The sequence below is a fragment of the Artemia sp. Qi Xiang Cuo genome, chromosome 12 (assembly GCF_049724085.1).
Source record: "Artemia sp. Qi Xiang Cuo chromosome 12, ASM4972408v1, whole genome shotgun sequence".
Taxonomy (NCBI): Eukaryota; Metazoa; Arthropoda; class Branchiopoda; order Anostraca; family Artemiidae; genus Artemia; species Artemia sp. Qi Xiang Cuo.
In genome coordinates, this window is record NC_142805.1 from 12,791,544 (window position 1) to 12,818,233 (window position 26,690).

At 34.2% G+C, this 26,690-nt stretch overlaps 1 protein-coding gene across 6 annotated transcripts in view; it reads left to right on the forward strand.

Annotated features, from left to right (window-relative positions):
• LOC148945795 (myosin-IIIa-like) overlaps positions 1-26,690 on the forward strand; it is a 244,434-nt gene that overhangs the window by 183,148 nt on the left and 34,596 nt on the right. For 4 of the 6 annotated variants that reach the window (XM_089098132.1, XM_089098128.1, XM_089098127.1 and 1 more), the window contains 4 exons: positions 3,689-3,936; positions 7,110-7,202; positions 14,902-15,074; positions 26,531-26,686. In XM_089098132.1, coding sequence (XP_088954258.1) covers positions 3,689-3,936; positions 7,110-7,202; positions 14,902-15,074; positions 26,531-26,686 — 670 coding nt within the window. The remainder of the gene's footprint in view (positions 1-3,688; positions 3,937-7,109; positions 7,203-14,901; positions 15,075-26,530; positions 26,687-26,690) is intronic. The other 2 variants (XM_089098130.1, XM_089098131.1) reach the window with 1 other exon arrangement.

Below are 26,690 nucleotides of genomic sequence, written 5' to 3' on the forward strand. Positions count from 1 at the left end.
AAAGTAAGGAACGACATTAAAAGTTGAACGAAAAGCAGTATTCTGTATTTGAGGGGGGAATGCCTCTTTCTCAATTATTGTTCTTTATGCTATAGTCTTGAAGTTCTTTAAAAATACTTCTCATTCAAATTCAATGGACCTTGTTTTTGAGCAGTCTTTTTTAAAGAATTGTGACAAAAAAGTCAAACTTTGGTGTAAAGAACGTTGTTGAGGTAGGGACAGCTCCCTTACATTTGGAATAATCTCTGTTCATTTTAAGTTTTAGTGTTGATCCTTACTTTCATTTGAAAAAAAACTTGTTTTTTTTTATTTAATTTCTAACTGTTTTTTAAATCATGCCGGGAAATTCCGCCAGAAAATTTCCCCACGAAAAGTTCTTCCTATGGAGAATCCACCCGTAGAAAATATCGCCTGAACAATTCCCGTATATTTCCTAATAACAAATTATGCAAAAGAACGAAGTGCGTAACTTGCATCTTTTGTCGAGGGACAACGGGGGCTACGTCATCCCCAAAAGCGTAGTTATTAGACCTTTCAACTATGGTATGAATTGGCTCACTTCGGTTTGTTGCATGGACATTGTTTCAATACTGAAAATGCTATTGGGACCATACAATAAAAAGGTCCACGGATAATATTGAAGTATTAAATAATTATCTAAATATTTTATTACATATTAAATTAATATTATATTGAAGTATTAAATATAATATTGAAGTATTAAAGTATTATTTAATATTGAAGTATAAAATAATATATAATATTATATATTGAATATAATATAATAATGAAATAATATTGTAATCATTATGAACGTCTGTGTAATTGTTCGTTTATAAAAGGAGTGCAAAAAATTTAATCCAAGAAGGTGGAAGAAATCAGCAAACTTGTTTTTTTTTCGGGGGAGGGGGGAGGAAATAAGTTTTTAATATATGAAATAGCATTTTTTAATGTAATAATACCAAAATAATCATCTTTTGTCATATATGATAAAGGGTTTTCTTGTACATGCTATTCCCAATACACGTTACGTCACGATGCTAATTTTCTCTTCACTTAGTTCATAACTTTTTTAAAAATAGGGTATCTCTTAATAGATAATTGAAACATTTTTATCCTAATTCAAATTTTCAAATTCAATTCCAGGACAGCAGAACAAATCTTCATTAAGACACACTTCGTATGAAAAGAACAAAGATTTATGTCTACACCCAAAAAAAGAATGGGGATTCACCCTAAAATTGCCTAAAAGACAATATTTGTGTTTTAAGTGTATTATATTTTTAGGGTTATTTGTGTCATGAATCACAATCACACACAATCTCAACACTCACACTCACTTTTCGTTGTAAAGAAAATCGAAGCATGCATTTTGACTTTATATTAGGTTTTCTCACATTTTTCAGAGGTTTAGTCATTTACCTCGACTCAAAAACTCAAAAACTGTATATAGAAATTATACAGTTATGTAGAATAGAAATTATATAGACAATAGAAATTCATATAGAATTACGACTCACAAACTGTATATAGAAATTATACAGTTATATAGAATAGAAATTATATAGAAAATTATATAGAATTACGACTCACAAACTGTATATAGAAATTATACAGTTATATTGAATAGAAATTATATAGAAAATTGTATAGAAATTACGACTCAAAACTGTATATGGAAATTATACTGTTACATAGAATAGAAATTATATAGAAAATTATATAGAAATTAAGACTCAAAAACTGTATATAGAATAGAAATATAGAAATTACGACTCAAAAACTGCATACAGAAATTATACAGTTATATAGAATAGAAATTATATAGAAAATTATATAGAAATTATGACTCAAAACTATATATAGAAATTACGTAAATTGCTTAAATTTGCCTACACGGAGTATCCATGTAACGACCTGATAACTGTCACGTCTGTAATGGTAAAACTAGGTCTTTAATTTATTGACAACGGAAATATAAAATACATATAGAAGTTTAATGGTACTAATATGCTTGTAATTCACTGCTGTGGTTAATGTGATTGGGAATATTTTTACCAATAATATTGTCTGTAGATTGACGTGTTTAGCTGCTATTGGATAAGTGTTTTTCCAGTGTAGATAAGATAAATTTTCAAACGCCATAAAAACGGTCATGCCATTCAGCGGCAGTTTTTTGTCATAATAAGACACTAAACATATAAAACATATGAAAATCACAGCCATAGCCATCGTCATGCAAAAATATACATTGATTCGAAATATCACAGATTCAAACTAAACAGAGTCAAACAGAGTCAAGCAAATAAAAAGAATAATGAACCAAAGAAAATAAAAATATACAATCACTGCCGAGGGGGTGCAGAGTTAAAAATCTTGACGAAAGAGGGAACAAAACTACTTGCGTACCGTATATGCCATGCTGATACCGGCTGAATTTTCGGTACTGGTTGAGCTACATTTCGCAGGAGCCTTTGGCGCGAAGGGAGATGCTCAGGGGGGAGGATTTCACAAAGCCACGGATTTTCCAAAATACCGACACCAAATTTAAAACACAATTCATCACGGCGTGTCGATAGAGTTTTAAGTCAAAATTGTTTCAAAAGGGGGTAATACGGGACTTTGGGAGATTTGGACACTACCAGAAGAGCTCGGTACTGGATCCTTTCCAGGCGGTCCTTCTGGTCAGAAGTCAAGCCGTAATGCCAAACGGACAAGAATATTCTACCAGCGGTCTGAAAAATGTAAGAAACATACGCAATAGGGGGGGGGGGGGTTGGAACACCATGACGAGCAAGGAGTTTCAAAGAAAGGATACCCAGGTTCGCCCGTTTGATCATCTCCTGTGTCTGTTTTTCCCACTTCAGGTCATGTGTGAGATATATTCCCAAGACTTTGATATCCATGATGCCTGAAACATTCTGTGAAGCAAGGGATAAATAGTCCCTCAGAAAAGAGAAAGTTAATATGAGTGATTTTTCACGATTGATATAAGCTATAAGATAAGATAAGTTTAATTTTTTTTTTCTGAAACTATAAGATAAGTTTAATTTTGCCAGCGTGCAACTGGAGTAACTGGAAGCGCAAATAAATTAAATAAACTCAGTGTAACTTCAAATAAACTGGAGTAACAAAATAGAAAAAAAAAGAAATGAAACTAATGAAAAAGAAAGCAAACGAAAGACGAACATAAAGAATCAACTTGCGAACAGGGAAAATAATACAGATACAAAATATAACCTGACAGTAATCGTAAGTCAATTTAAAGGCAAGATTTAAAGTCTTGTGGCACGAATCCCGATTTAGTGAGTCATGGCATGTAAAGGATCTGAAATAGGTTATTCAAAATAAAACGAATTATGTTACACGATTAGAAGCTTAAGTAGAACTTCAGTTAAGTTTAATACTGACAAAACCCTTGTGTCCTTTCTAAATTTTCAAAGTATTCACTCGCATTGAAATTTTCGTCTTCGGAAATTCTTCGCCTGTGGGCCTAAAAGTGCGTGCACAGCACCTTGGGCCTAAATGTGGCCTGTTGGCCTAAAGTTGCGTGCGCAGCAACTTTGTCCTGTGGGCCTAAAGTTGCGCGCGCATAAACTGTCGCCTAACTGTGGCCTGTGGGCCTAAAGTTGCGTGCGATCACAGTAAACAACTAAACTCATTGATTATGAAATTCTTAATTTTACAGGTATTGCTTCCTTGCGTTTGATTATCATGAAAGAGTGGTTGCAAATAGAGAGTCAGTTGTAACGCTTTTAGAAAGAATGAAGCTGGATGGGTGGGCTGTTGGAAAAACTAAAGTCTTTCTGAAATATTATCACGTTGAATATCTATCACGACTTCACGATGAACATGTAAGAAAAATTATAAGAATTCAGGCGTGTGTCAGACGTTGGCTTGCAAAAATAAGGATGGATAAACAGAAATCTGAGCCAGGTGATCATTTTTCATTTTCTTTTGACCTTCAAAGAATCTGTTTTTTTTTAGCTGTTATTAATATTTTATTTGACATTATTTACTACTACTACTACTACTAACAGCTAACCGCAGCACAAAGCTGCCTGAGGCCAACACAGTACGCACGCTACTCCTACATCCCAATCTATTCAACGCCTTTCTTTTTTACACCCTCCCAGGAAGTTCCCATTTCCTTTTAATCTTTCTTTATGACATCCTCCCACCTCAGACGAGGACGACCTGCTTTCCGTTTAGCCCTAGACGGTTGGACGAAAAGTCAACCTTTGGCAATCTGTTATCCTTCGTCCGCACAAAGTGCCCTACCCACCTCAATCTTTCTTTCATTATAGCCCTAGAAAGCGGTACTAACCGTTTAGTCCTAGACGGTTGGCCGAAAAGTCAATCTCTGGCAATATTTCATCCTTCTCAAGGCACCCAAGCCACCTCAACCTTTCTTTCACTATAACAGTAGAAAGCGGTATTGAACCACATTTTCGTATAGCTTACTGTTTGAAATACGGTCATTCAGCTGGGTACCAGAACAATCCTTAAGCAATATCTCTGGAAAACATCTAGCAAATCTTCATCCGCTTTTCGGAGCGCCAATGCTTCTGAGCCATATTTGACCACTGTCATCACTGTAGCTTCTAATATTCTAATCTTGATTTGCAGACTTATCTTCCTGCTCTTCCAAACTTTTTTTAGCTGTGAAAAAACACCCTGAGCCTTGGCTATTCTACTTTTAACATCTTCACTGCTCCTACTGTCTTTACTAATAACACTACCAAGGTAAGTAAAGCTGCCCATCTGATCAATCTTTTCGTTACCCCACGTCACTGTTTCATCTTCACTTATTCCTGGCCTAGTCTTAGTCTTCCTAACGTTAATTTTTAAACCTATTCTATCACCCTGAACTCGCAAACTTCTAAAAGTTCATTCATTTTGCTCACACTTTCATCTGGGATGCTTAAATCATCAGCATAATCTAAGTCCAGGAGACTTTTTCCTTCCCATTTGATTCCGTGGTCTCCAATTGCCTTTCCTGTGCTCCTTAAGACAAAGTCCATCAAAATAATCCATATAAAAGGGGATAGAACACATCATTTAATATTATTATTTCTTGGATAGGTCAAGCCGATCCATTAGACCAATATATCTACGATTTGATCCGGGACAAATTGCAATACAAATGTTCTTTTCTCTGCCCATATCGGAACAAATTCATTCTGACCTAATCCCTCTGGAAATCGATCAAACTTGAGGTTGGGTAAGATGTACAATTAAGATTGAATACTATTGCTGTATGTGTGTATGCATATATTTCCAAAAAAAATCTATAGACGAGCCGATAGTTCATTTTCCAGGGTAAAAAAATGGTGTAAAAATACAGTATCTGGCACTCTGCTTTTTAGGGTATTTTTTATATTCAGGCTAAAGTTTTCAGTGTGGAAGGAATAAGCAAGTGAAAACAAAATGTGCTGCTTAGCAAATGTTGAATTAACGAATTCGAACTGTTGAATTCGAACTTCGAAATGTTGAATTTGAACACAATGCACAATAAAAGAAAAAACAGACAAGTACACATATTTCAAGTATAAAATTAAGAAATAAAATTAGTATAGGAACAGCTTTGATAGACTTTGACGTCTACGTCTTTACTCTCATTAAGAGTGATTCTGTGCAATTCACTCTCAATCCACTCTTAATCACTCTTAATATCCCTGCACTCCTTGTGGACTCAAGTACATTTTAAACTGGGCATTAAAAGGGGAGACCCGAAGGACTCGTAAATCAATTTACTGCTACATCAAAAGAAAGAAAGCTGAACCGCTGGGGCCGGAGGTCTTTCCCTTTTAGCTGAGGTATAAGATCCACCTTGTGGCCTATAGCCATATAAATAGGGGTTCACTGAACATTCAACATCCTTTCGCTGCTGCACTTGCAAGGCCACTGTGTAATAAGTGACCATAAGGAATTGACCAAGCTTCAGAAACATGTTCTATAAAGGTGAGTTCAAGGGCTTCAGCTTGATACGTTGAATGTTTGCAGGTGTTTTTCTATTCTTGTAAAAATCATTTTGCCTCCCTTGAAGGAAAAGAGAGGGAAGGGTGGAAAGAGCGGAAATTTCATTTGGATGAAAGTCCTCTAGTTACCCTGATATTTAATACTTGTCATATAGCTAAAAATCAGTGATTCGGAAATTACTTCAGGGCTGACAAACTTCCATTTCAATCTAAGTACATCCCTAAACGTCTGGCTTTTGATAATTTTCAGTTGAGCACTCATTTGATACTAAAATAGAATCGAAAAGTAATTGTGTATATAAAACACAATTGTTTTTAGTTCTCTGTGCAGAATATATAAAACGCTACTAAAATGAAAAGCTTAGGTGCACATTTTCACTGTGATGCATTCAATTGTTATATATTTTGAATCTTCTCTCAGTAGAAGATCTATGGAATCCTACAACATTAACAAGACTCGAGAAGAAAAGAAGAAAACAAAAAGACAAAATATTTGAGAAGAAAGGGAGAAAACAAAAAGGCAAAAAGTTCGGGAAGAAAAGAATAAAACAAGAAGGCAAAAAAAAACTCGAGAAGAAAATAAGAGGACAAAAAACTCAAGAAGAAAAGAAGTACAGAAGAAGACAAAGGACTCGAGAAGAAAAGAAGAAAACAAAAAGGCGAAAAACTCGAGAAGAAAAGCAGAAAGCAAGAAGGCAAAAGACTCGAGAAGAAAACAAGAAAACAAACAACTTGAAAAGAAAAGAAGAAAACAAGAAAACACAAAAATAATCGATAAGAAGAAAAAATTATGATTTTTAGAGCCAGTGAAATAGGATATGCAATGCGAATATTTCGGCCCAGACTTCCGCGCAAAAATAATAAACGACCTTAAAAAACACTCAGAAATTACTTACTATTAGGTAGACATTCGGCGACCAAATTAGACTTGTTGTAATTGATTTCATTTACAAGTTTTATTACAAATTTCTTATAAGGATTTAAATCTGTTTATCTGAATTTGCTGCAAAAAACATCCAACAATTTAATTTAAGCCCAAATATGAACTAAATTCGTACTTGATCATTTGTATAAGTGTCAAATTTTTTAAATCATCATCATCACTAACAATTTTTTTGTGTATTTTAGGTGTTTTGTCGGTAACAACGCCAATCGCAGAATTTCCTCGAGATTTTCCTACTGGACTTTCCAGAGATGAAGCAGCTGTTATTATACAAAAGTGTAAGTTTAAGCTTTCTATGCCTTAACAGCTTTCTATAAAACTTTCTATGGCGTTAACATCGCCAATTGTAAAAGTTTTCAAGGTTTTCCTACTGAACTTTTCAGGCTGTTATTTCGCTAAACTGTAAATTTAGAGTTTGATCCAGGTGCGACAAAAAGTTAATAATGTTACATAAATATTGATTTTTTTGTTCCAGGCGAGAACGAATTAACAGTTGGAACAATCAAAAATTTAATTCCTATTAAATTTTGGATTTAATTTTTTTGAATACGATTAACTAGCCTATTTCGCGAATTAACTTTTACACAATCATCATCAAACTGGGAAAAATGGAGGCAAATGACTCAATATATGAGAATTAATGGCTATTTAATTACGCTATTTAATGGCTATTTAAATTGCGGTTCTTAGTGTTCTTTTTGTGAGTGGAATTGATTGGTTGGTAACTAGACCCCCTTTTTACCTTTTTGTATGGGGTCCTCTTAGGCCCTTACTGTAGCAAAACATGGCCTGGGACTGAAATTGAAATGTCATTCTCCATTGCAATGAAAAACGTTGTTTCTCAAAAAAAAATACCTGAAGGCAAACTATTGCTTGTACTGTTTGCTTGCTTGTACTAATTAATTATTAATTAATACACTCAAGTTTTTCATATTTTTCTCATCTCTCATTAAAATTATCTGTATTTTGATAATCATTGTAAAACGTATTAAAGAATTAGTTAATAAACCGTTCCAGGTTCACAGTTAATTTGTATTAAATTTTAATACAATTTAAAATTTAAAATTTTAAACAATACGTATTATTTTACAATTTTCGCCAGTAACGTACTTTTAAGCTTTCTATGCCAAATATTATCGGGTAAATAATTTTTCTCGGTACTTTCTTTGATGTTGAATTAAACTCTTAGGCACACAAACCGAAAAACGGAGCGGGATTTGAGGTCTTATGGAAGGATTTAAGAGAAACTGGAAGTTTTTGGGAGGGTGTAAAGAGAGAGGCTTTAAATAGATTGAAATGGAGGAGGGGAATGAGTAGCTGTTTTGGTCTCAGGTGGCTTGGTGCTGCATTGAGTTGTTAGTAGTAGTAGCAGTATGTTTCAGTAACAAGAAAAAGGGAACTTCTCCAAATGCAAAACTTTTGTTTTTATAATTAACAATATAAAAAAAAACAAAAAAAGCAAAAAACAACAAATTAGAAAGCTGTTCAACCACTGAAACTGCAGATCTAGAGTTCTTCTGTCCAAATTATGAGCAAAATATCCTTAAACAGCTGTAAATTATCAATTTTTATTATTGACTATTTGAAGTATTGGTTCTACTCGAGTTTAGAGTGTTCCATGAGGGTCTCTAGGTTTTTCTGAGTAGGCGAAAAGAAATTATGGAAAAGTTTTTATAATCGTTATTATTAATTTTTTTGTTGTTAAAATTTTTCGATTTTCAAAATTTCCCCTCTACACTTAGGTAAACACTCAGTGTAGCGATGTTAAAATTTTGATGTGTACCAAAAAAAGTTCTAAAAATGTATTTTTCGGAAAAAAAAAATGTACCAGACACACAAGTTCTTAGCGCGTATCACACTTCGCGGAACACACGCATCTCCCTTCTAACGGTAATCTCTCAGGGATACAAATTTGGTCCACCAGTCTCACGGTAGTTTTCAAAATTGAACAAACGAGTCTTGCTGTTTTATATCACAAGTCCACAGGTCTCAAAACGTAACTTTCCCCTAAGAAATTATTTGATTCGAAAAAAGCATAAAAAATTATATAGTGATGTATTCACTCTCATAGGAGCTAAACTATATTAAACTCTAAATATTTACCACAAATCTACCTGAATAGGTTTTTATTGAACTGTTTAAGGTTGCACAGGCATAGTTGCAATTATTCCTTATAAGTCTACCTTACACATGAAATATTCCTGGCCTGATCCAACGTAACATATAAATAATTAGTCGAGTGTGCCACTACATATTTAAATCTTAACAATAGGTCAAATCTTATGTAGACTTCAACTGACCTACCTTAACGATTGAACTGAATGAGGCTCATTTTTAGAGTGTTAAATTTGATGCCAACATTCTGAAACGAATAGTTGAAAAAGAACGCCCGCAGAAAAATCACCAATTCCGTTTGATCCCAGAAGAAAAGATAAAGAAGTCGTGAGTCGTTAGTATTTTTGCAACAATGAACGGTAAGAAACCTAATCCTAGCCATCGAGGAAAATTGTTGAATTTTGGAGCAAATGTATTGAATTTGTACCAGTTGGACAGAATTATTCTGAATTTCTGACTTAACAAAATAAATAAGAGTTCTAAATAGAGACAGGTCCTTTTATTAGACGAAATATTTAGAGCCTTATGTTTATATTTTTGTTTCACTGTCGAATAAAAGGACCTGTCCCTATTTGGAGCTCTTATTTATTCGTCATAGAAAAGGCAGTTTGGTCATGAAAAAAAAAACAATTCTGACTTAAAGAAAATTTGTAAAGACGTACAGGTCAGGTCGAAGGAACATTTACTTAATTGGGTACAACCGTAGCACACATCGCGACACTAGGGACTCTTTCACGAAAGTGTATGGGAGGGTGAGAATTGCTTATCATTGTTGTTAAAATGAAGTACTTACTTTAATGTAAATAAAGTTTTTAATGTGATATTGTGTGTAAAATAGTAAATTCTTTGTTAAACTATGTTACTATTGGGATGACACGACAGTTTTTGTAAGACAAAAAACATTTATGTTTGATCAATGACAAATAGTTCGTGTTAACGAACTTTAAGTAGGGAGTAACTTGGGCAAATAGTACCCAAAACTCTAAAAAAAGGAATTTTTGAAAATAATTTATACATCATAAGAGTTCGCTGTATATACTGATTATAAATGTATAAAATTTAGTGGATGTAATTTTACACATTAAAAGCAACGAGTGTGAGAAAATATGAAATCATGCGATCAAACAACCATATCAAACAACCAGACTATCACACAACCATGTCATACAACCAGACTATCAAACAAGCATATCAAACAACCAGACTATCAAACAACTAGACTATCAAAGAACCAGACTATCAAAAAAGCATATCAAACAAACAGACTATCACACAACCATGTCATACAACCAGACTATCAAACAAGCGTATCAAACAACCAGACTATCAAATAACTAGACTATCAAAGAACCAGACTATCAAAAAAGCATACCAAACAAACAGACTATCACACAACCATGTCATACAACCAGACTATCAAACAAGCATATCAAACAACCAGACTATCAAACAACTAGACTATCAAAGAACCAGACTATCAAAAAAGCATATCAAACAAACAGACTATCACACAACCATGTCATACAACCAGACTATCAAACAAGCGTATCAAACAACCAGACTATCAAACAACTAGACTATCAAAGAACCAGACAATCAAAAAAGCATATCAAACAAACAGACTAGAGGGATTTCCTCTTCAGGAGAAGTTTCTATCAACAAAAATGTTCAGTTTTACATTTATTCCAGAAGACGAAGGCCACGTGTTTGTTTGTTGTTTTTTCGCCAGGTGTGATTGTATCGAACCAATCATCCCAGAAGAAACTGAGGGGAAATTAAAAGTTATAGAAACCGTTTTAGTGACCAAAAATATTTTGTCATTCAGAAGTTGCGTTTTCTGCCATTTTATGGCACAAAACTTCACTTCTGTCCCAAAGAGGACCAAGTTGTTATCGGTTGAAATTTCTGGGTGAGCTACTCGATTTGAAAGTATAAAAAAATCTATAGATACATAGATAGATAGATTTGTTCACATGAAAGCCCTATTCGGCTATGGTGGGGCACAACAAACAGGCAAAAAAAATATGCAACAATAAGACGTAAACTGACAAAATGCTAAGACGGATTATTCAAGAAAATCTTCACGATGCCTAATACCTATCCAGACGAACCTTCCAATATTATTTATATCTAAATAACACTTACTTTTCAAATTTCTAAAATCTAGCATATCCCCCCGGCCTCCCTACCAAATATTTCCAACCGCAATTTCTTACATTCCCCTATAAAATGATGTGAAGACTCATCCATCTCTCCACACATATATTGAGCTTCCCATTGGCAGAAACAGCAACTAAAGGTCCTATTATTAACACTAATAGTAAAAGAATCCGCGTTTTCCGAAAAGACGATTTAATTTAGCCTACACAGTAGCCTATTGTGAGTACATATAAAAATATTGCAAAAAACTGAATGGGCGTTGCCTAGTTGAAATATAATAATATTTTACAAATCAATATATCGCGAAACTAATTAGCGTGCAAGAATAATTGACTAATTGAGACGTAGCAATTTTATCACGAGATAAAACCGGAACCTAATTGGACAGGCCAAGAAGGAACTTTCATCTGAGTTGAAATAAATAGTTGATTGTGAAATTTTGAAATAAAGGCGGATAGACAGAAGATTCACACAAGGTCAAAGAAGGGACAAGAATTTTTAGAATTAGATTTTTAGAAAAATTTAGAATTTTCAGAACTACCGCGGTGAATTTCGCACGTTGGTGCATTCATTCCTTAAATGTCAAATTGTCCACATAAGATAAATGGCTTATGTAGACATTTACATTAATGCTGATTTAACCTTGTTGATTCAATTGATTGTTCAGAAAATTAGTCAGTGATAATGGCTATTATGGAGAAGGGCTGGTTGTTTATTTTTAGGGGGGATATCATATGCCTCAAAGAGCGTATTTCAATGCCAAAATTACCTATCTCTCCATGAGCCTTCAGATCAATGCAGTATGAGTATTTGAGCTTTAAAAGGGGGGGGGGGGTAATTTATATATAATTCCTCTTGATGTCTCCGGAATATTTTTCGTCCATATCTTTATTACTGATGTTTAGGGGGGGGGGGGTAATAGTACGGCTTTTTTTTTTAATCTAGCATAAAATTTTATATTTACATGTCTATCGGCATAGAGGTGGCAAAGGTGAGGTGGGGTATCATGGGCATCGCCAGGATATTTCTTGGGGGATGGGGTGGCAAATGCTACCAAGAGCTTTGTTTTTAGCGATTTTAAATGGCAATATTTATCTTTTCCTAGTTATACATACATATATACATGCGTGTATTTTAAAACCAGTGGCCGTATACACAAAAACAAATAAACAAAAAACAATAAGGAAAGAACAATAACACTCAACAAATTTAAACTACAGCTTCTTTCCGCGCCATCAGACTCTTCTCTGTAAGATAACCTAACGCAATAATTAGGTCGCTCGAAGTAGTCCCCAAAACACCCCGGTAGCAGCGGTACATCCCCATGAAAAAATTTATCTCTATAATTCGCCAAACTTTGGCATCTACTCAGAAAATGGCCAATCCCATTTTCTGAGGGGGCAGGCACGCCTACTTCTCGAGCCATCCTCATCATAAGACTCCCAGTATCCTTTACGAAGTGGTATGCAATTTGCCCGCGCCTGCAACCAATACTTAAGTGTTTTCCACGGTAGGTTCAGCTTCAAATAAAACTCCTCCCCATACACATCTTTAATCTGTCTATAAAAATGCAGGCTACTAGACTTTTCCAAACCCGTTAGCCAAACCTGAATCTCTTGGTCCCGAAGGCGCGATGCAAACTTACCGAGAAATCTTCAGGTTTACCTAGAGGACCGTGCCCCTCATTCCATGCCCATGATACACCAGCATTATCCAACAATGCTTTAACTTGTTTTGGCCATGCTGCCTTTTTGATAAAACTCAACATCTCTGTGTAGGCCGCTTTCGCCAGGCGGTTATCAGTTAAGCGCATAACCTGTAACCAAAACTTAATCATTTGTATAGTCCTCATATTACGTAGATCCTGCGAACCCAAATCACCCTTTAGGACCAAGCTACTAAAATTATTTTGGAGGCCTATAACTCTTTTAAAATACATAAACTGCAGAGATTCCAGTTGTTTTACCGTAGTAGTCCCCCACAGCTCACACCCATAATGGGCAACAGGTAGGACTTTTGTCATAAAAAGGTACTTATGCATCTTCATATTTTTTATTCCCATGATATGTTTTTGTCGAAGTAGAGCACAAGCAGCTGCCTTACCACGTGAAATCATCAATTTAATGTGCTTGGTCCAATTCCCATTTGCTGCGACCATGAATCCCAGATGTTTATACTTTGGGGTCATTTTTATTGCCTCATATTTATAAGTAAAGGAATAATCCTGAGGTGTATTGGGTTTCCTACTTTGGAAGATCACAATCTGTCTTAGATGCGCTGAGCTTCAACTTATTCGATTCTAGGTAAGATTCAGTTAAATTCAGAAGAGTTAACCCATAGTACTGTAGAGGTCGTGATGGTTTCAGCAAAGTAAAAGATTAAAAGTCACGCAGAATTTTCGTCAATATGAACAATAATACCCCTTTCCGTCCACCTAAAATTCTGTAGTAAAAATTTTATCAAGGACTTCTATACAGCAAAAATTATGACTAAATATTCAAATATTCAAAATATACAAAAATTTGGTGCATGGTTTTAATTGAACCCTAATATTTTAATTCATAAGCAGAAAACCTGAATAAGCGGGTTTCTACCAATCATTTTTCAATTATTTATATATGTGATTTAATAGCAACAAATCTGTGGTTTTTGGTTAGGCCTGGGTATGATTTGAAAAAAAAAATCCGAAATTAAATATAAAAAAAGTTTTTTCAACTGAAAATAAGGAGCAACATTAAAACTTAAAACGAACAGAAATTACTTCTTATCTGATGGGAACTACCCTATCTACAACCCCATGATTTGAAAAAAAAATCTGAAATTAAATATAAAAAAAAGCTTGTCAACTGAAAGCAAGGAGCAACATTAAAACTTAAAACGAACAGAAATTATTTCTTATCTGAGGGGAACTACCCTATCTACAACCCCATGATTTGAAAGAAAAATCTGAATTAAATGTAAAAAAATGCTTGTCAACTGAAAGTAAGGAGCAACATTAAAACTTAAAACGAACAGAAATTATTTTGTATATGGGGGGAACTACCCTCTCCTCAGCTCCTTGGTTTTTACACTGAAGTTTAAATTTTGTCCCAGTCCTTTAAGAGCAACTACTGAAACACTAGGGTCATTGAATTGAAATGAGAGGCTATTTAAATCTGAAAGCGCGTTAGCTTCTAGATTGAAAAACCAGAATACGATTTTGAATTACTTATAAAGTTTCAGTTATGCTCTCTAGGAACGCATTAAATAAAGATCAAAACAACTGGACTATTTACTATTGAGGATATTCCAAGCTCTAAACAATAAAAATAACTCAAAACCACTTCAATGAGGAGAGTCCAAGCTCTAAATAATAAAATTAACTCAAAACCACTTCAATGAGGAGAGTCCAAGCTCTAAACAATAAAAATAACTCAAAACCACTTCAATAGTAGTTCAAACTCTTTTTTAAAAATAATCCACAAAAACTAACAAAACTAAAATTCTAATCAAGTTTAAAAAAAATGCACGAACCAAATTATCTTTGTCTCTATGACAGATTGACATATTGACAATGACAAATTGACAATTGCCATATTAGAAACCAGCAAGTAATTAGTCTTCTTAAAGGGTCTTAAACAAAATTCAATTTACAGATTTGTTGGTCTTTATGACTGGAAAATTGCCAATTGCCGACTTAGAAATTATTCATTGACTTTTCAGATTACCGTGGCTATGCGGTAAGAGAGAAATATGGACCTGAACTGAATAGAAGACTCAGCATAAAAAAGAAAAGGGAAACGATTGATGCTGAGAGTGAAAATAAAGAAAACTCTGAGAAATCTATGGCAGATGTTGTTAAGAAAGGAGAAGATCTGAAAGAGTTTGTTCAACAGGTAAAGAAATGTCTTACATATCTTTTACCGTTTTGTAAGTTAGCGACTGGTATTCTTTGATGTTGCAATTTTCTCTTCATGTTTCTTTTTGTCTTCTTTTTCTTAAGTGTTTCTTTTTGTCGTCTTCTTTGCATCATTATTATTTTTGCAAAATTTAAGCCTTGTTATGTCTTACAATTGCCGTTTTATAATATAGCGATGGGTATTCTAAGATTTTGTCATTTTCTCTTCATGTTTTCTTTCGTCTTGTTTTTCTTCAGTGTTTCTTTTTGTCATCTCATTTGCTCCATCATTATTTTTGTTAACTCGATAGGTTCTCAATAACTTCATTCATTTATTTCATGTTATTTGGGGAGAAATTATGTCTCTGAAATAATTTAAAACGTTACTTCTCTCACTATATTTTGGGAGAAATAAAGTCTCTGAAATCAAACAGTTCGTGGTAGCGAACTGTAAGCAAGGAGCGACCCGGCTCAATAGTAACCGAAACTCTAATAAACGGAATTTTGATACCAATAGATACATCACAAGAATCAGATTTTTATGCTGGTTTCAAATATATAAGTTTCATCAAACCCATCAAAAGTTACGTCTTACCCATCAAAAATTACGAGAGAATATTTGCCTTATTTTCGAAAAAAAAGAAGGAAACACCCCTTAAAAGTCAGAGAACCTTAATGATAATCACACCATCAGATTCATCGTATCAGAGAACCCTACTGTAGAGGTTTCAAGCTCCTATCTACAAAAATGTGGAATTTTATATTTTTTTCCAGAAGAAAGATCACGGATTCGTGTTTATTTGTTTTTTTGTTGTTTTTTTCCCAGGGGTGATCGTATTGACCCAGTGGTCCTAGAATATCACAGGAGGGCTCATTCGAAAGGAAAGTAATAGTTCTAGTGCTCTTTTTAAGTGACCAAAAAAATGGAGGGCAGCTAGGCCCCCTCCCACGCTCATTTTTTCCCAAAGTCACCTGATCAAAATTTTGAGATAGGCATTTTGTTCAACATAGTCGAAAAATACAACAACTATGTCTTTGAGAATGACTGAATCCCCCAAAGTCCCCGGGGGAAGGGCTGCAAGTTGTGAACTTAGCCCAATGTTTCCATATAGTATTGGTTATTGGGATATATACAGACGTTTTAGGAGAAATTTTTTCTGGTGGTGGGGGGATCGAGTTTTACGTTGGAGGATCTTTCCATGGAGGACGTTTTCATGGGAGAAGGGACATTGCTATGAAGTAGGTGTAGGATTTTTCAGCATTATTGAAAAAAACGGTCAGAAATTAAATAAAAAAAAACAAGTTTTCAACTGAAAAACTTTTCAACTGAAAACTTTTCAACAAAAAAACTTGTAACGAACAGAAACTATCACGTATATGATTCGGTTCGTCCCCAAGTCACTACCTTACTCTTTACGCTATAGTTTTTTTTAGTACTTTCATAAGAGTTATTTATTTTAATTAACGGCCTTTGAGATTAAGGGGTCATTCTTAAAGAATTGGGAAAAAAAATTGAACTTTAGTGTAATGAGCGAGGTATTGACTAAGGGGGCGAACCCCCTAATATACGTAATAAAAATATACGAATATAGAAGTTCGTTACTTGAGTTATTTCGCAAGTTACGTATATTTATTACTAATAAAAACGTTCGTAAATAAAATTAGACAACATTTAGCCAAAAACAAAGTAAAATTAGTATGCAAATTTCGTTTTGATTATTCATGTACGGTGAGCCAAAATCAAAACATTTATTAATTTAAAAATGTTCAGTAATTAAATAAAAAAAACAAGTTTTTTAACTTAAAGTAAGCAGCAACATTAAAACTTAAAACGAACAGAAATGATTCCGAATAGGAGAGGGACTGTCTCCTCCTCAACGCCTCGCTCTTCACGCTAAATTTTGACTCTTTCTCACAACTCTATAATTTCATGAAAGACAAGGCAATTTCTTTGATTTTAGCGTCACACTTGTATTTAAAAAGCAAAAAATTGAAATTGCTAGAAATTAGTTTAATAAGTTTGCACTAACAGTAATTTGTGTCCAACTGTTCTTAATTAATACTAAGTCTTCATAACTTTTCTCAGATTCCTCTCCCAGATAGAAAAACCGCTGTTCTAAGTTTCCATATTTTCTAGTTTTAAAAATTATGCCTTAAATCTTGACCCTGATTGGTCAGTCAAGAAATTTATGTTTGAAAGTTGAACAATGTTCAACTCGAGAAATTACGAACAGTAAACGTAATTGGCGCTGTAGTCGTGCGTAATTTTGATTTTATCGACAAGTGTGACTATAATGTGGCACGGGCATAAGGCTAACGGGTGGGGTAGGGGTTGGTTAGGTCAATCAATAAAAACTCCTATCTTGGTATATTACTATTTTCCCTTCGTGAAAATGAAAACAAAATTGGTTGATGGCAAAAACTCTGAAAAACTAATAGGTGATATTGTGAAGAAGATCTGAAAAATATTCAACTGGCGAAAGAAAATATTTAGCTTATATTTTACTATTCTGAAATTAATAGTTTATAACTTTTAATATTTTTCTTTCGCTAAAAATTTTAGTACTGGTGCATAATGCGGACACTACTAAAGAAGTCAAGTTTTGTTAATGCTAATGAAATAAAATAAAATAGGATACAAATATAATAGTTTATAAACAAATTTGGGCTAAATGTTTGCACATTAGTGGGGGGGGGGGGTAGAGCATACCATATATTAAATACTTAACCTAACCTAACCTCTTTTTCTGTCTTTGGCAAATCCCAAATTGTAATTTTAACATTCATATTAGATCAATTCCACTCTAACAACTGTTTTAGTACCGGGTATCTGTCTCTCCAGTCCCGTTTGACTGTACATTCTCCCATTTGACATTCCATATACAGTATATAGATGTGTCCACATTTTTTGTTACGTCGACTTAACGTCGATTAACGCAATTGGGTTAACGTTGGCACTCAAAATTTGAATCGCGGAGAGACCAATGGCAGCTATAGTGTTAAAAGAGAGAATGTGAAAACAGTGTTCAACAATCAGAGGCAACGCTGCAGCGTTCCCTATAGTAAAGGCCATATGGCTCCAATGTTCTATTATTTATTTTTATTTTTTTCCAGAGGTACTTCATATGGAAGGGGTCGTCGTAGAAACTTCAAAGGAGGCTCATTCGATTGGAAATCGAGAGTTCTAGTGCCCTTTTTAATAGTCTAAAGTGATTGGAGGGTAACTAGCCCCCCCCCCCCCCCCAGCATTCCCCCAAACACATCCCATCAAAATTTTGAGATATCCATTTTGTTCAGGGTAGTTGATTTCCAGATAGAAAATAAGTTTTTGACGAGGACAATCCCCCACAACCCTTAGGGCAAGGGTTTTAAGTTATGCCCTGTGGGCATATAAGGTTTCTATAGAAGGCGTTGTCGTAAAAACTTCAAAAAATGCTCATTCGATTGGAAATTCAAAGGGCTAGTGTCCTTTTTAATAGTCGAAAGTGATTGGAGGGCAACTAGCCCCCTCCCTACGACCATCATTCCCCCAAACACATTCAATCAAAATTTTGAGATAGCCATTTTCTTCAGCGTAGTTGATTTTCAGATAGAAAATATGTTTTGAGGAGGACACTCCCCCACAACCCTCAGGGCAAGGGTTTTATGTTATAACCTGGGGGCATATAAGGTTTTTTATAGAAGGTGTTGTCGTACAAACTTCAAAACAGGCTCATTTGATTGAAAATTCAAAGGGCTAGTGCCCTTTTTAATAGTTGAAAGTGATTGGAGGGCAACTGCCCCCCCCCCCCAATGCCCATCTTTCCCCCAAACACATCCAATCAAAATTTTGAGATTGCCATTTTGTTCAGCGTAGTTGATTTCCAGATAGAAAATATGTTTTTGAGGAAGACACTCCACCACAACCCTCAAGGCAAGGGTTTTAAATTATACCCTGGGGGCATATAAGGTTTTTATAGAAGGCGTTGTCGTAGAAACTTCAAAAAAGGCTCATTTGATTGGGAATTCAAAGGGATAGTGCCCTTTTTAATAGTCGAAAGTGATTCTAAGGCAACTGACACCCCTTCCACCCCCACCATTTCCCCAAACGCATCCCATCAAAATTTTTGTATAGTCATTTTGTACAACGTTGTTGAAAGTTCTGGAAATTACATGTTTAAAGAGGACACTCCCCCCCCCCACAGTCTTCAGTGGCAAGGGTTATAAGTTATGCCCTTGGGGCATATATGGTTCTTATGGAAGGAATGGTCATATAAACTTCAGAGAGGGGTCATTTGATTGGAAATTGAAAGTTCTATTTCACTTTTTAAGCGTCAAAAGAAATTGGAGGGTAACCAGCTTCCCCCCCCCCCAAACCTTTTTTTCCAGACACAACCCACAAGGACCCGGGGGGCAGGCGTTGTAAGTTATGCCCTGGGGGCATAAATGGGTATCATGGAAGGGATGGTTTAACAAACTTCAAAGAAGGCTGACTTCATTGAAAACTGAATGTTCTAGTTCACTTTTAAAGTGTCAAAAGATATTGGTGGGAACCTAGCCCCCCCCCCTCCACGGCCTTTTTCCTCAAACCCATCTGATAACAACTTTGAGATAGATTTTTTTCAAAATGGTTCAAAGACCGTATAACGAAAACTCAGGGGACAACACAGCCCCCCAGGGCCCGAGGGCAGGAGTTGTAAGTTATGCCCATGGGGAATATATTTTTCTTATTGAAGGGATGGTCGTAAAAAATTCAGAGATGGCTCATTTTATTGGAAATTGAAAGTTCTAGTTAAGTTTTTTTCAAGTCAAAAGAGATTGGAGGGCAACTAGCCCTCCTCCACGCCCCTTTTTCCCCAAATACAGCCAATAAAAATTTTGAGATAGGCATTAAGTTAAAAATTTCTCAAAAGTCAGATAACAAAAACTCAGGTGTCATCACAACCCCTGAGGGCCCGGGGGCCGGCGTTGTAAGTTATGCCCTGGGGCATTGTTCGTATAAAAGGGACAAAAATAAACTCCAGAGAGGGCTCATTTGATTGGATATTGAAAGTTCGAGCTCACTTTTTTATAATCAAAAGAGATCCGAGGGCAGCTATCCCCCAACCCAACTGATGAAAATTTTGAGATAGACATTTTGTTAAAAATAGTTCAAAGGTCGGATAAGAAAAAATCCGGTGTCAATAGAACCCCAGGGAACAGGCTAAGGCGTTCTAAGTCATGCCCTAAGGAACATATATGGTTCTTATGAAAGGGATGCTCGTATAAACTTCATAATGGGCTCATTTTATTGGATTTTGAAAGTTCTAGTTCACTTTTTAAGAGTCAAGAGAGTTAAACTAGCCCCCCCCCCCCTCACGCTCTTTTTCCCCTAAACCCGTCCCTTACAAATTTTGAGATAACCAGTGTTTTGGAAATTGTTCAAAAATTAAATAACAAAAACACCCCCCAGAGCCCAGGGGATAGGCTTTGTAAGTGTTGTCCTGGGGGCGTATATGCTTTTTATGGAAGGTATGTTCGTACAAACTTCAGAGGGGGCTCATTTGATTGGAAATTGAAAGTTCTAGTTCAATTTTTAAGAGTCAAAAGAGATCGGAGGGCAACTAGTCCCCCCTCCTCCACACCCTAAATGCATCAGATAAAAAATTTGAGATGTATCGACACAGCCCCCCAGGGCCCGGGGGTAGGTGTTGTAAGTTATGCCCTGGGGGCATATATGGTTGTTATGGAAGGGATGCTCGTATAAAATTCCTAGAGGGCTCATTTGATTGGAAATTGAAAGTTGTAATTCACTTTTAAGAGTCAAAAGTGTATGGAGGGCAGCTAGCCTCCCCCCACACTCCATTTATTTTTTTCCAAGAAGCACTTCATATAGAAGGGGTCATCTTATAAACTTCAAAGGGGGCTCATTCGATTGGAAATCGAGAGTATTAGTGTCCTTTTTAAGAGTCAAAAGTGATCAGAGGGCAACTGGCCCCCAAGCTCTTTTTCCCCAAATACACCTGATAAAAAATTTGAGGTAGCCATTTTTTTTAAAATAGTTGAAAGATCATATGACAAAAACACCTTTACGTATGGTCATTTCTTAAAAAATAGTTCAAAGAACAGATAAGAAAAACTCCTGTGTCAACACCTCCCCCCCCAGGGCAGAGGAAGGCGTTGTAAGTACTACTCTAGGGGCATATATGGTTCTTATGGAAGGTATGCTCGTATAAACTTCAGAGAGGGTTCATTTGAATGGAAATTAAAAGTTGTAGTTCAGTTTCTCAGAGTGAAAAAAGATCAGAGGGCAACGAGCCTCTCCGGTCCTCCACACCTTTGGACGTATCGGATGGATAAACCCATCCAATAAAAAATTCAGGTGACCATTTTGTTAAAAATAGTTCAACCATCAGCTATTAAAACTCCAGGGTCGAGACAACCCCTCAGGGCCCAGGGATAGGCGTTGTAAGTTATATTCTGGGGATATATATGGTTCTTATAGAAGGGATATTCGTATAAACTTCAGAGAGGGTTCATTTGATTGAAAATAGAAAGTTCTAGTTCACTTTTAAAGAGTCAAAATAGACCGAAGCTTTAACTAGTCCCCCCACGCCCTTTTTCCCCAAACCCATCCGATAAAAATTTAGAGGTAGCAATTTTGTTAAAAATAGTTCAAACATCAGATAATAAAAACTCCGAGGTTGACACATACCAATTTTTTCACTTTAATATTGTTACTTTGATATCAGTTTTGATAATTTGATGAATATTCGTTTTTTTTTAAAGTTTGATTTTTAAATAAGGAATTTTTAGAAACTTGAAATTTTTTGCAATCAAAAACGAACAAAAATTAATTTTAAAAAAAAATTCCGAAAAATATGTTCTTCAAAGAAAAGTAAAGGCCATTTTAAACTTAAGCTCAGCAGATATAGATACGTTTTAAAATTCAAACTCAAAACGACCAGAAATTACTATTAAAGAATAAATGAAACCCAAAATGAACAGAAATTAAATAAGCAATCATAGCAAAAACATACCACAAGTAATAATATAAATGAATAAATAGATCTTAAAGCGAGTAGCGCTTAGATTGAATATGATTATCAAGCTTAAAATGAAAAAAAAAAAATTTTCCTATTGAAGTATAAATGAAACTTAAAATGGACAGAAATTAAATAAACAATCAATGCAAACAAACATACAGTAGATACTAATGTAAATGAATAAATAAATCTTAAAACGAGTGAAACTTAAATTGAATATGCAAATCAAGCTTGAAACGAATAAAAATAACTACAAACAAGAGTTTGGGTATCACCTCCTTCTCTCACTGTAAAATCCTAAAACCTACTGCGTCATTGGCGCTTTACTGAAAACTATATGCGCCTTGAACAGTCTTGGAAAGTATAAACAACATCAAATTTTTTATTTGATGTATAATGATATTAATTGTTGAAAGATCTATCAGTTCAAGAACTTATTTCACTGTAATTGTATTTTTATTTTCAATGCTGTAAGAACTGGAAAAGAAAATATTTGTAATATAATCCGTTTTGAGTTAAGCGCCAATGATGCAGTAGGCTTTTGGTTTTTATTTACAGTTAGGAAAGTAAGCAGTATCCAAACACTTGTCCGTAGGGAAACTCTATTCGTCTTTAACAACTTTAAAAAGAGCTAATAAATTAAAGTGAATATTTTATGTATAATGATATTTATTGCTGAAAGCTCATCAGTTCAAAATTTTACTATAATTTTAATGTTTATTTTCAATATTAAATACAAAAGAAAATATTTGTCATAAAATTGGTTTTCAGTAAAGCGCCAATGACGCAGTAGGTTTTAGACTTTTACAGTGAGAGAAGGAGGTCATACCCAAACTCTTGTTTGTAGTAATTTTTGTTCGTTTCAAGCTTCATTTCCATATTCAATTTAAGTTTCACTCGTTTTAAGATCTGTTTATTAATTTACATTAATATCTATTGTATGTTTGTTTGCATTGATTGTTTATTTAATTTCTGTTCGTTTTAAATTTCATTTATACTTCAATAGGAAAACATTTTTTTCATTGTGTTTTCAATATTCAATCTAATCATTACTCGCTTTAAGATCTATTTATTCATTTATATTATTACTTGTATGTTTTTGCTATGATTGCATATTCAATTTCTGTTCGTTTTGGGTTTCATTTATTCTTTAATAGTAATTTCTGGTCGTTTTGAGTTTGAATTTTAAAAGGTATTTGTATATGCTGAGCTTAAGTTTAAAATAGCCTTTACTTTTCTTTGAACAACTTATTTTTCGCAAAGTTTTTTTAATTAATAAAAAAAAAACTTTTTCTTAAGAACAAGGTTTTCAAGGAAGAGTAAAGAGCTACACTAAACCAAAGACGAGCAGAAATAAATGTGAAATAAAATCTCAAGTGTATGTTTCAGTAATATTGAGTATATTTAACAACATTTCAAACGACCATAAGTTACTATCAATAGATAAGTGGAATCCAAAATAATGGAAATTGCAATAAATAATCTAGTCAAACTTAAAACGAGCAGAAACTATTACAATGAGGAGTAGGGCCAATTTTGTGTAATTATTATTCTAAGGCTTTCAGTGGCGTCGTTTGGGGGGGGGGGGGGCAAGGGGATAGTTACCCCCACCCATCAGTAACTTTGAGAAAAAATTATTATATAACCCATGCCCCGTTACTCTCCGGATGCGGACCCCACTTTTTGTACTTTCTAAAGACCAGAACTCAATTTGCGCTTTACTGAAAACGCTTTTTTTTTCGACTAATTTATATTTATTCCTCATAACATCAAGAAATAAAATCACCATAATAATCGAGATTACTGAAAAAAAAATCAATGTTGACTGACAATTTTATTTATACTGATATTCAACCCTTAGAGTTACTACAATTCTAGATTTATTAACGTATAAAACAGACAATGTTTGAACTGTATTTTGTTTTCATTAAGTGCAAATTACGTTCCGGTCTATAGATAGTGTAAAGATATTTCACAGGAACAAAGAAAGACATATTTCACGTGCCAGATTTACCAATATGCCAAATATACAGTATCCTAGCATAGACAATAAATATTGTCTTTTCATATTATTTATTCATAAATAAATATTTTGCCTTTGTTTCTTTTTTTTCTTCTTTTTTAATTATACCCCTTATTGGTTTGACTTTGCTAAATTCTTGACATGGACCGAATTGAGTGGTGTAAAATGGATTTTTCTGAATAGTATTTTCTTGTTAAGATAACTATACTTTCATTTTTCTAAATAGGTTTAATTTTTATTTTATTGCTTAAAATGAAGAAGTTAGAAAAGAAGCTTTTCAGATAATTTTTTACTGTTTTCTGAAAGTCTGATATACAAAAAAATTGTATATTAGTTGTATTTTCAGATTTTTTTTTCGTTTTATGTTTGACACTTTCATTTACTTAAACATATTTTCTGGATAAGCATGGAGACCTTTCCACTACTGAGCTATGAATTAGGTGAACATACTACTCAATGCCTTTTTTCATAAATAAAAATAAACCCAATGCCTCTTTCTGAATATAATAGTATTTTTATAAAAATTAATTAATATATTTTATAAAATAATAATCGCTCTTTTTCGGAAATCCAATTTTTAAGCCCTTTATAAGCCCATTAATATGATACATTTTTTCTCTTATTTTGGATAGAAAACGGTTAAAAACAACAATTCATACTTTATAATATGTAGAATAATGTTAGTTAACACATTTCAAATGCAGCCTCACTATACTTTACCCTGAATTTCTCCCAATATGTAGAAATATAGCCAAAATTAAATATTTCCATTGATGTTTCTGGTTCTTGGTTACGTCCCAGTTGGTTCAATGTACACGCACACGGGTTGAAACAGGAGTGAAGCATGGCAAAATTCAGTGTTTAATAGGACGCGATTAATATGTATAGTAAGAGCATAAAAAACATCGAGCACATAAATATAAACATAAAATAAATTTAGTAAAGACGTAAGCATAATTATAAAAAGAACATGTTCACCTAATTCATAGCTCGATAATGAAAATGTCTCCATATTACCTTTTCTTGGATCTTAAAAAAAAGGTAAAGAATACGGCATTGGGCTTTACAGTCGCTACCGGTGTTACTGATCTCCATTTCTTGGCTTTTGGAAGTGCAATGGGGGGTGGCAACCATCCTGTTCTTTCGCACACCCTTCCTGTTTACCTTCCCCAGATTTCTCCAGGTACATATTTAAAGATGGGTTGACTCTGGCTCAGCTTACAGAGTCACGCCACTGACCCCCGTCCCAAACCAAATTTTTGGATATACTAGGATTCGAACCCTCGCTCTCTCGGACAAGAACGTATATCCAGCGCACCAACCCACTCGGCTAGCACGGCCTCTCGGATCTTAAGTTAATTTTAATCACTTTGACATTAAGTTATTACTGCTACTACTAATGACAACCCAGCTTAAAAATCGTTCACCTGAGACCTACACTACTGTAAACCCTCCTTTTCCACCTCATCCAATCTTCATTTTGGTCTTTAATGAAGATTAAATCAACATCTAATTAGTATTTAATTGCAATTTAAATGTAATATAATCTAATTAGCACTTAATAGACGGTAAATTAGAATGGAAACCAAAATTCCGAAACCAAAAAAATAAAAATTGTGCAATAAAAGTAGTTTTGTTTAAAAAAAAAAAATAGCCTATCTTATCCTTGCAAAAATAGATTATGTCAAGATGCATTAATATTTTCGGCATTTAAGATTTTGGTTTTGGGGGTTTTCATGTTATTTTCCATGAACTGATTATACATTTTAATATCACAGAACTATTTAAAGGAGTTGAAAAATAAATTCAAAATCACAACTCAAGAGCTCATAACCATTAGTGGCACAATTTACTTCTATAGGAATTTTTATAATATTTTTTTACTTTATAGCAATGTTTATACTAATATTTCTATTATAGTAACAATTATAGTATAGTAATAATAATTATTGTAGATAGTAGTAAAAGTATAATTATAAGTATAAAAATAAAAATAAAAGTATAAAAATACATAGTAATAGTAATAAAAGTATAGTAATAATTAGCTACGTAATATTGGTTTATTTGTTGACTCCTTTGTTTTGTCGTGTTTTCTCTTATTATTTTTCTTCAGTGTTTCTTTTTCTTGTTTTTTTTGCTCCGTCATCATTTTTGTTAAATCGACGGGTTCTCAATAAATTTATTCATTCATTTCATGTTATTTTGAGAGAAATTAGGTCTCTGAAATAATTTAAAACGCTACTTCCCCCACTATAACGTAAAATATGCGTTAATAACGTAAAATACTATTGTCATTAATCAGCTACCATATATAGAAAGTTATTTCAGAGACCTTCTTAATGTGGACAAAATTTGTTTGTAACAGTCAGGGCGTTAAAGTGTCTTGTGTGGATGTTGCTTTTGTGGCTTATGATGTATGTTGTCCAGGTTCATGAAAGAAATCGAGAAATTCACATTAATCTGAGGAACATACGTGGGTCTGTTCGTGAAGAAGATAAGAGAGCACCGCCATCTTGGTATAAGCGACCATATGGATTTGAGACAGTTCCTCAAATGATTGCTCACTACGAGAAGCAAAAACGGGTAA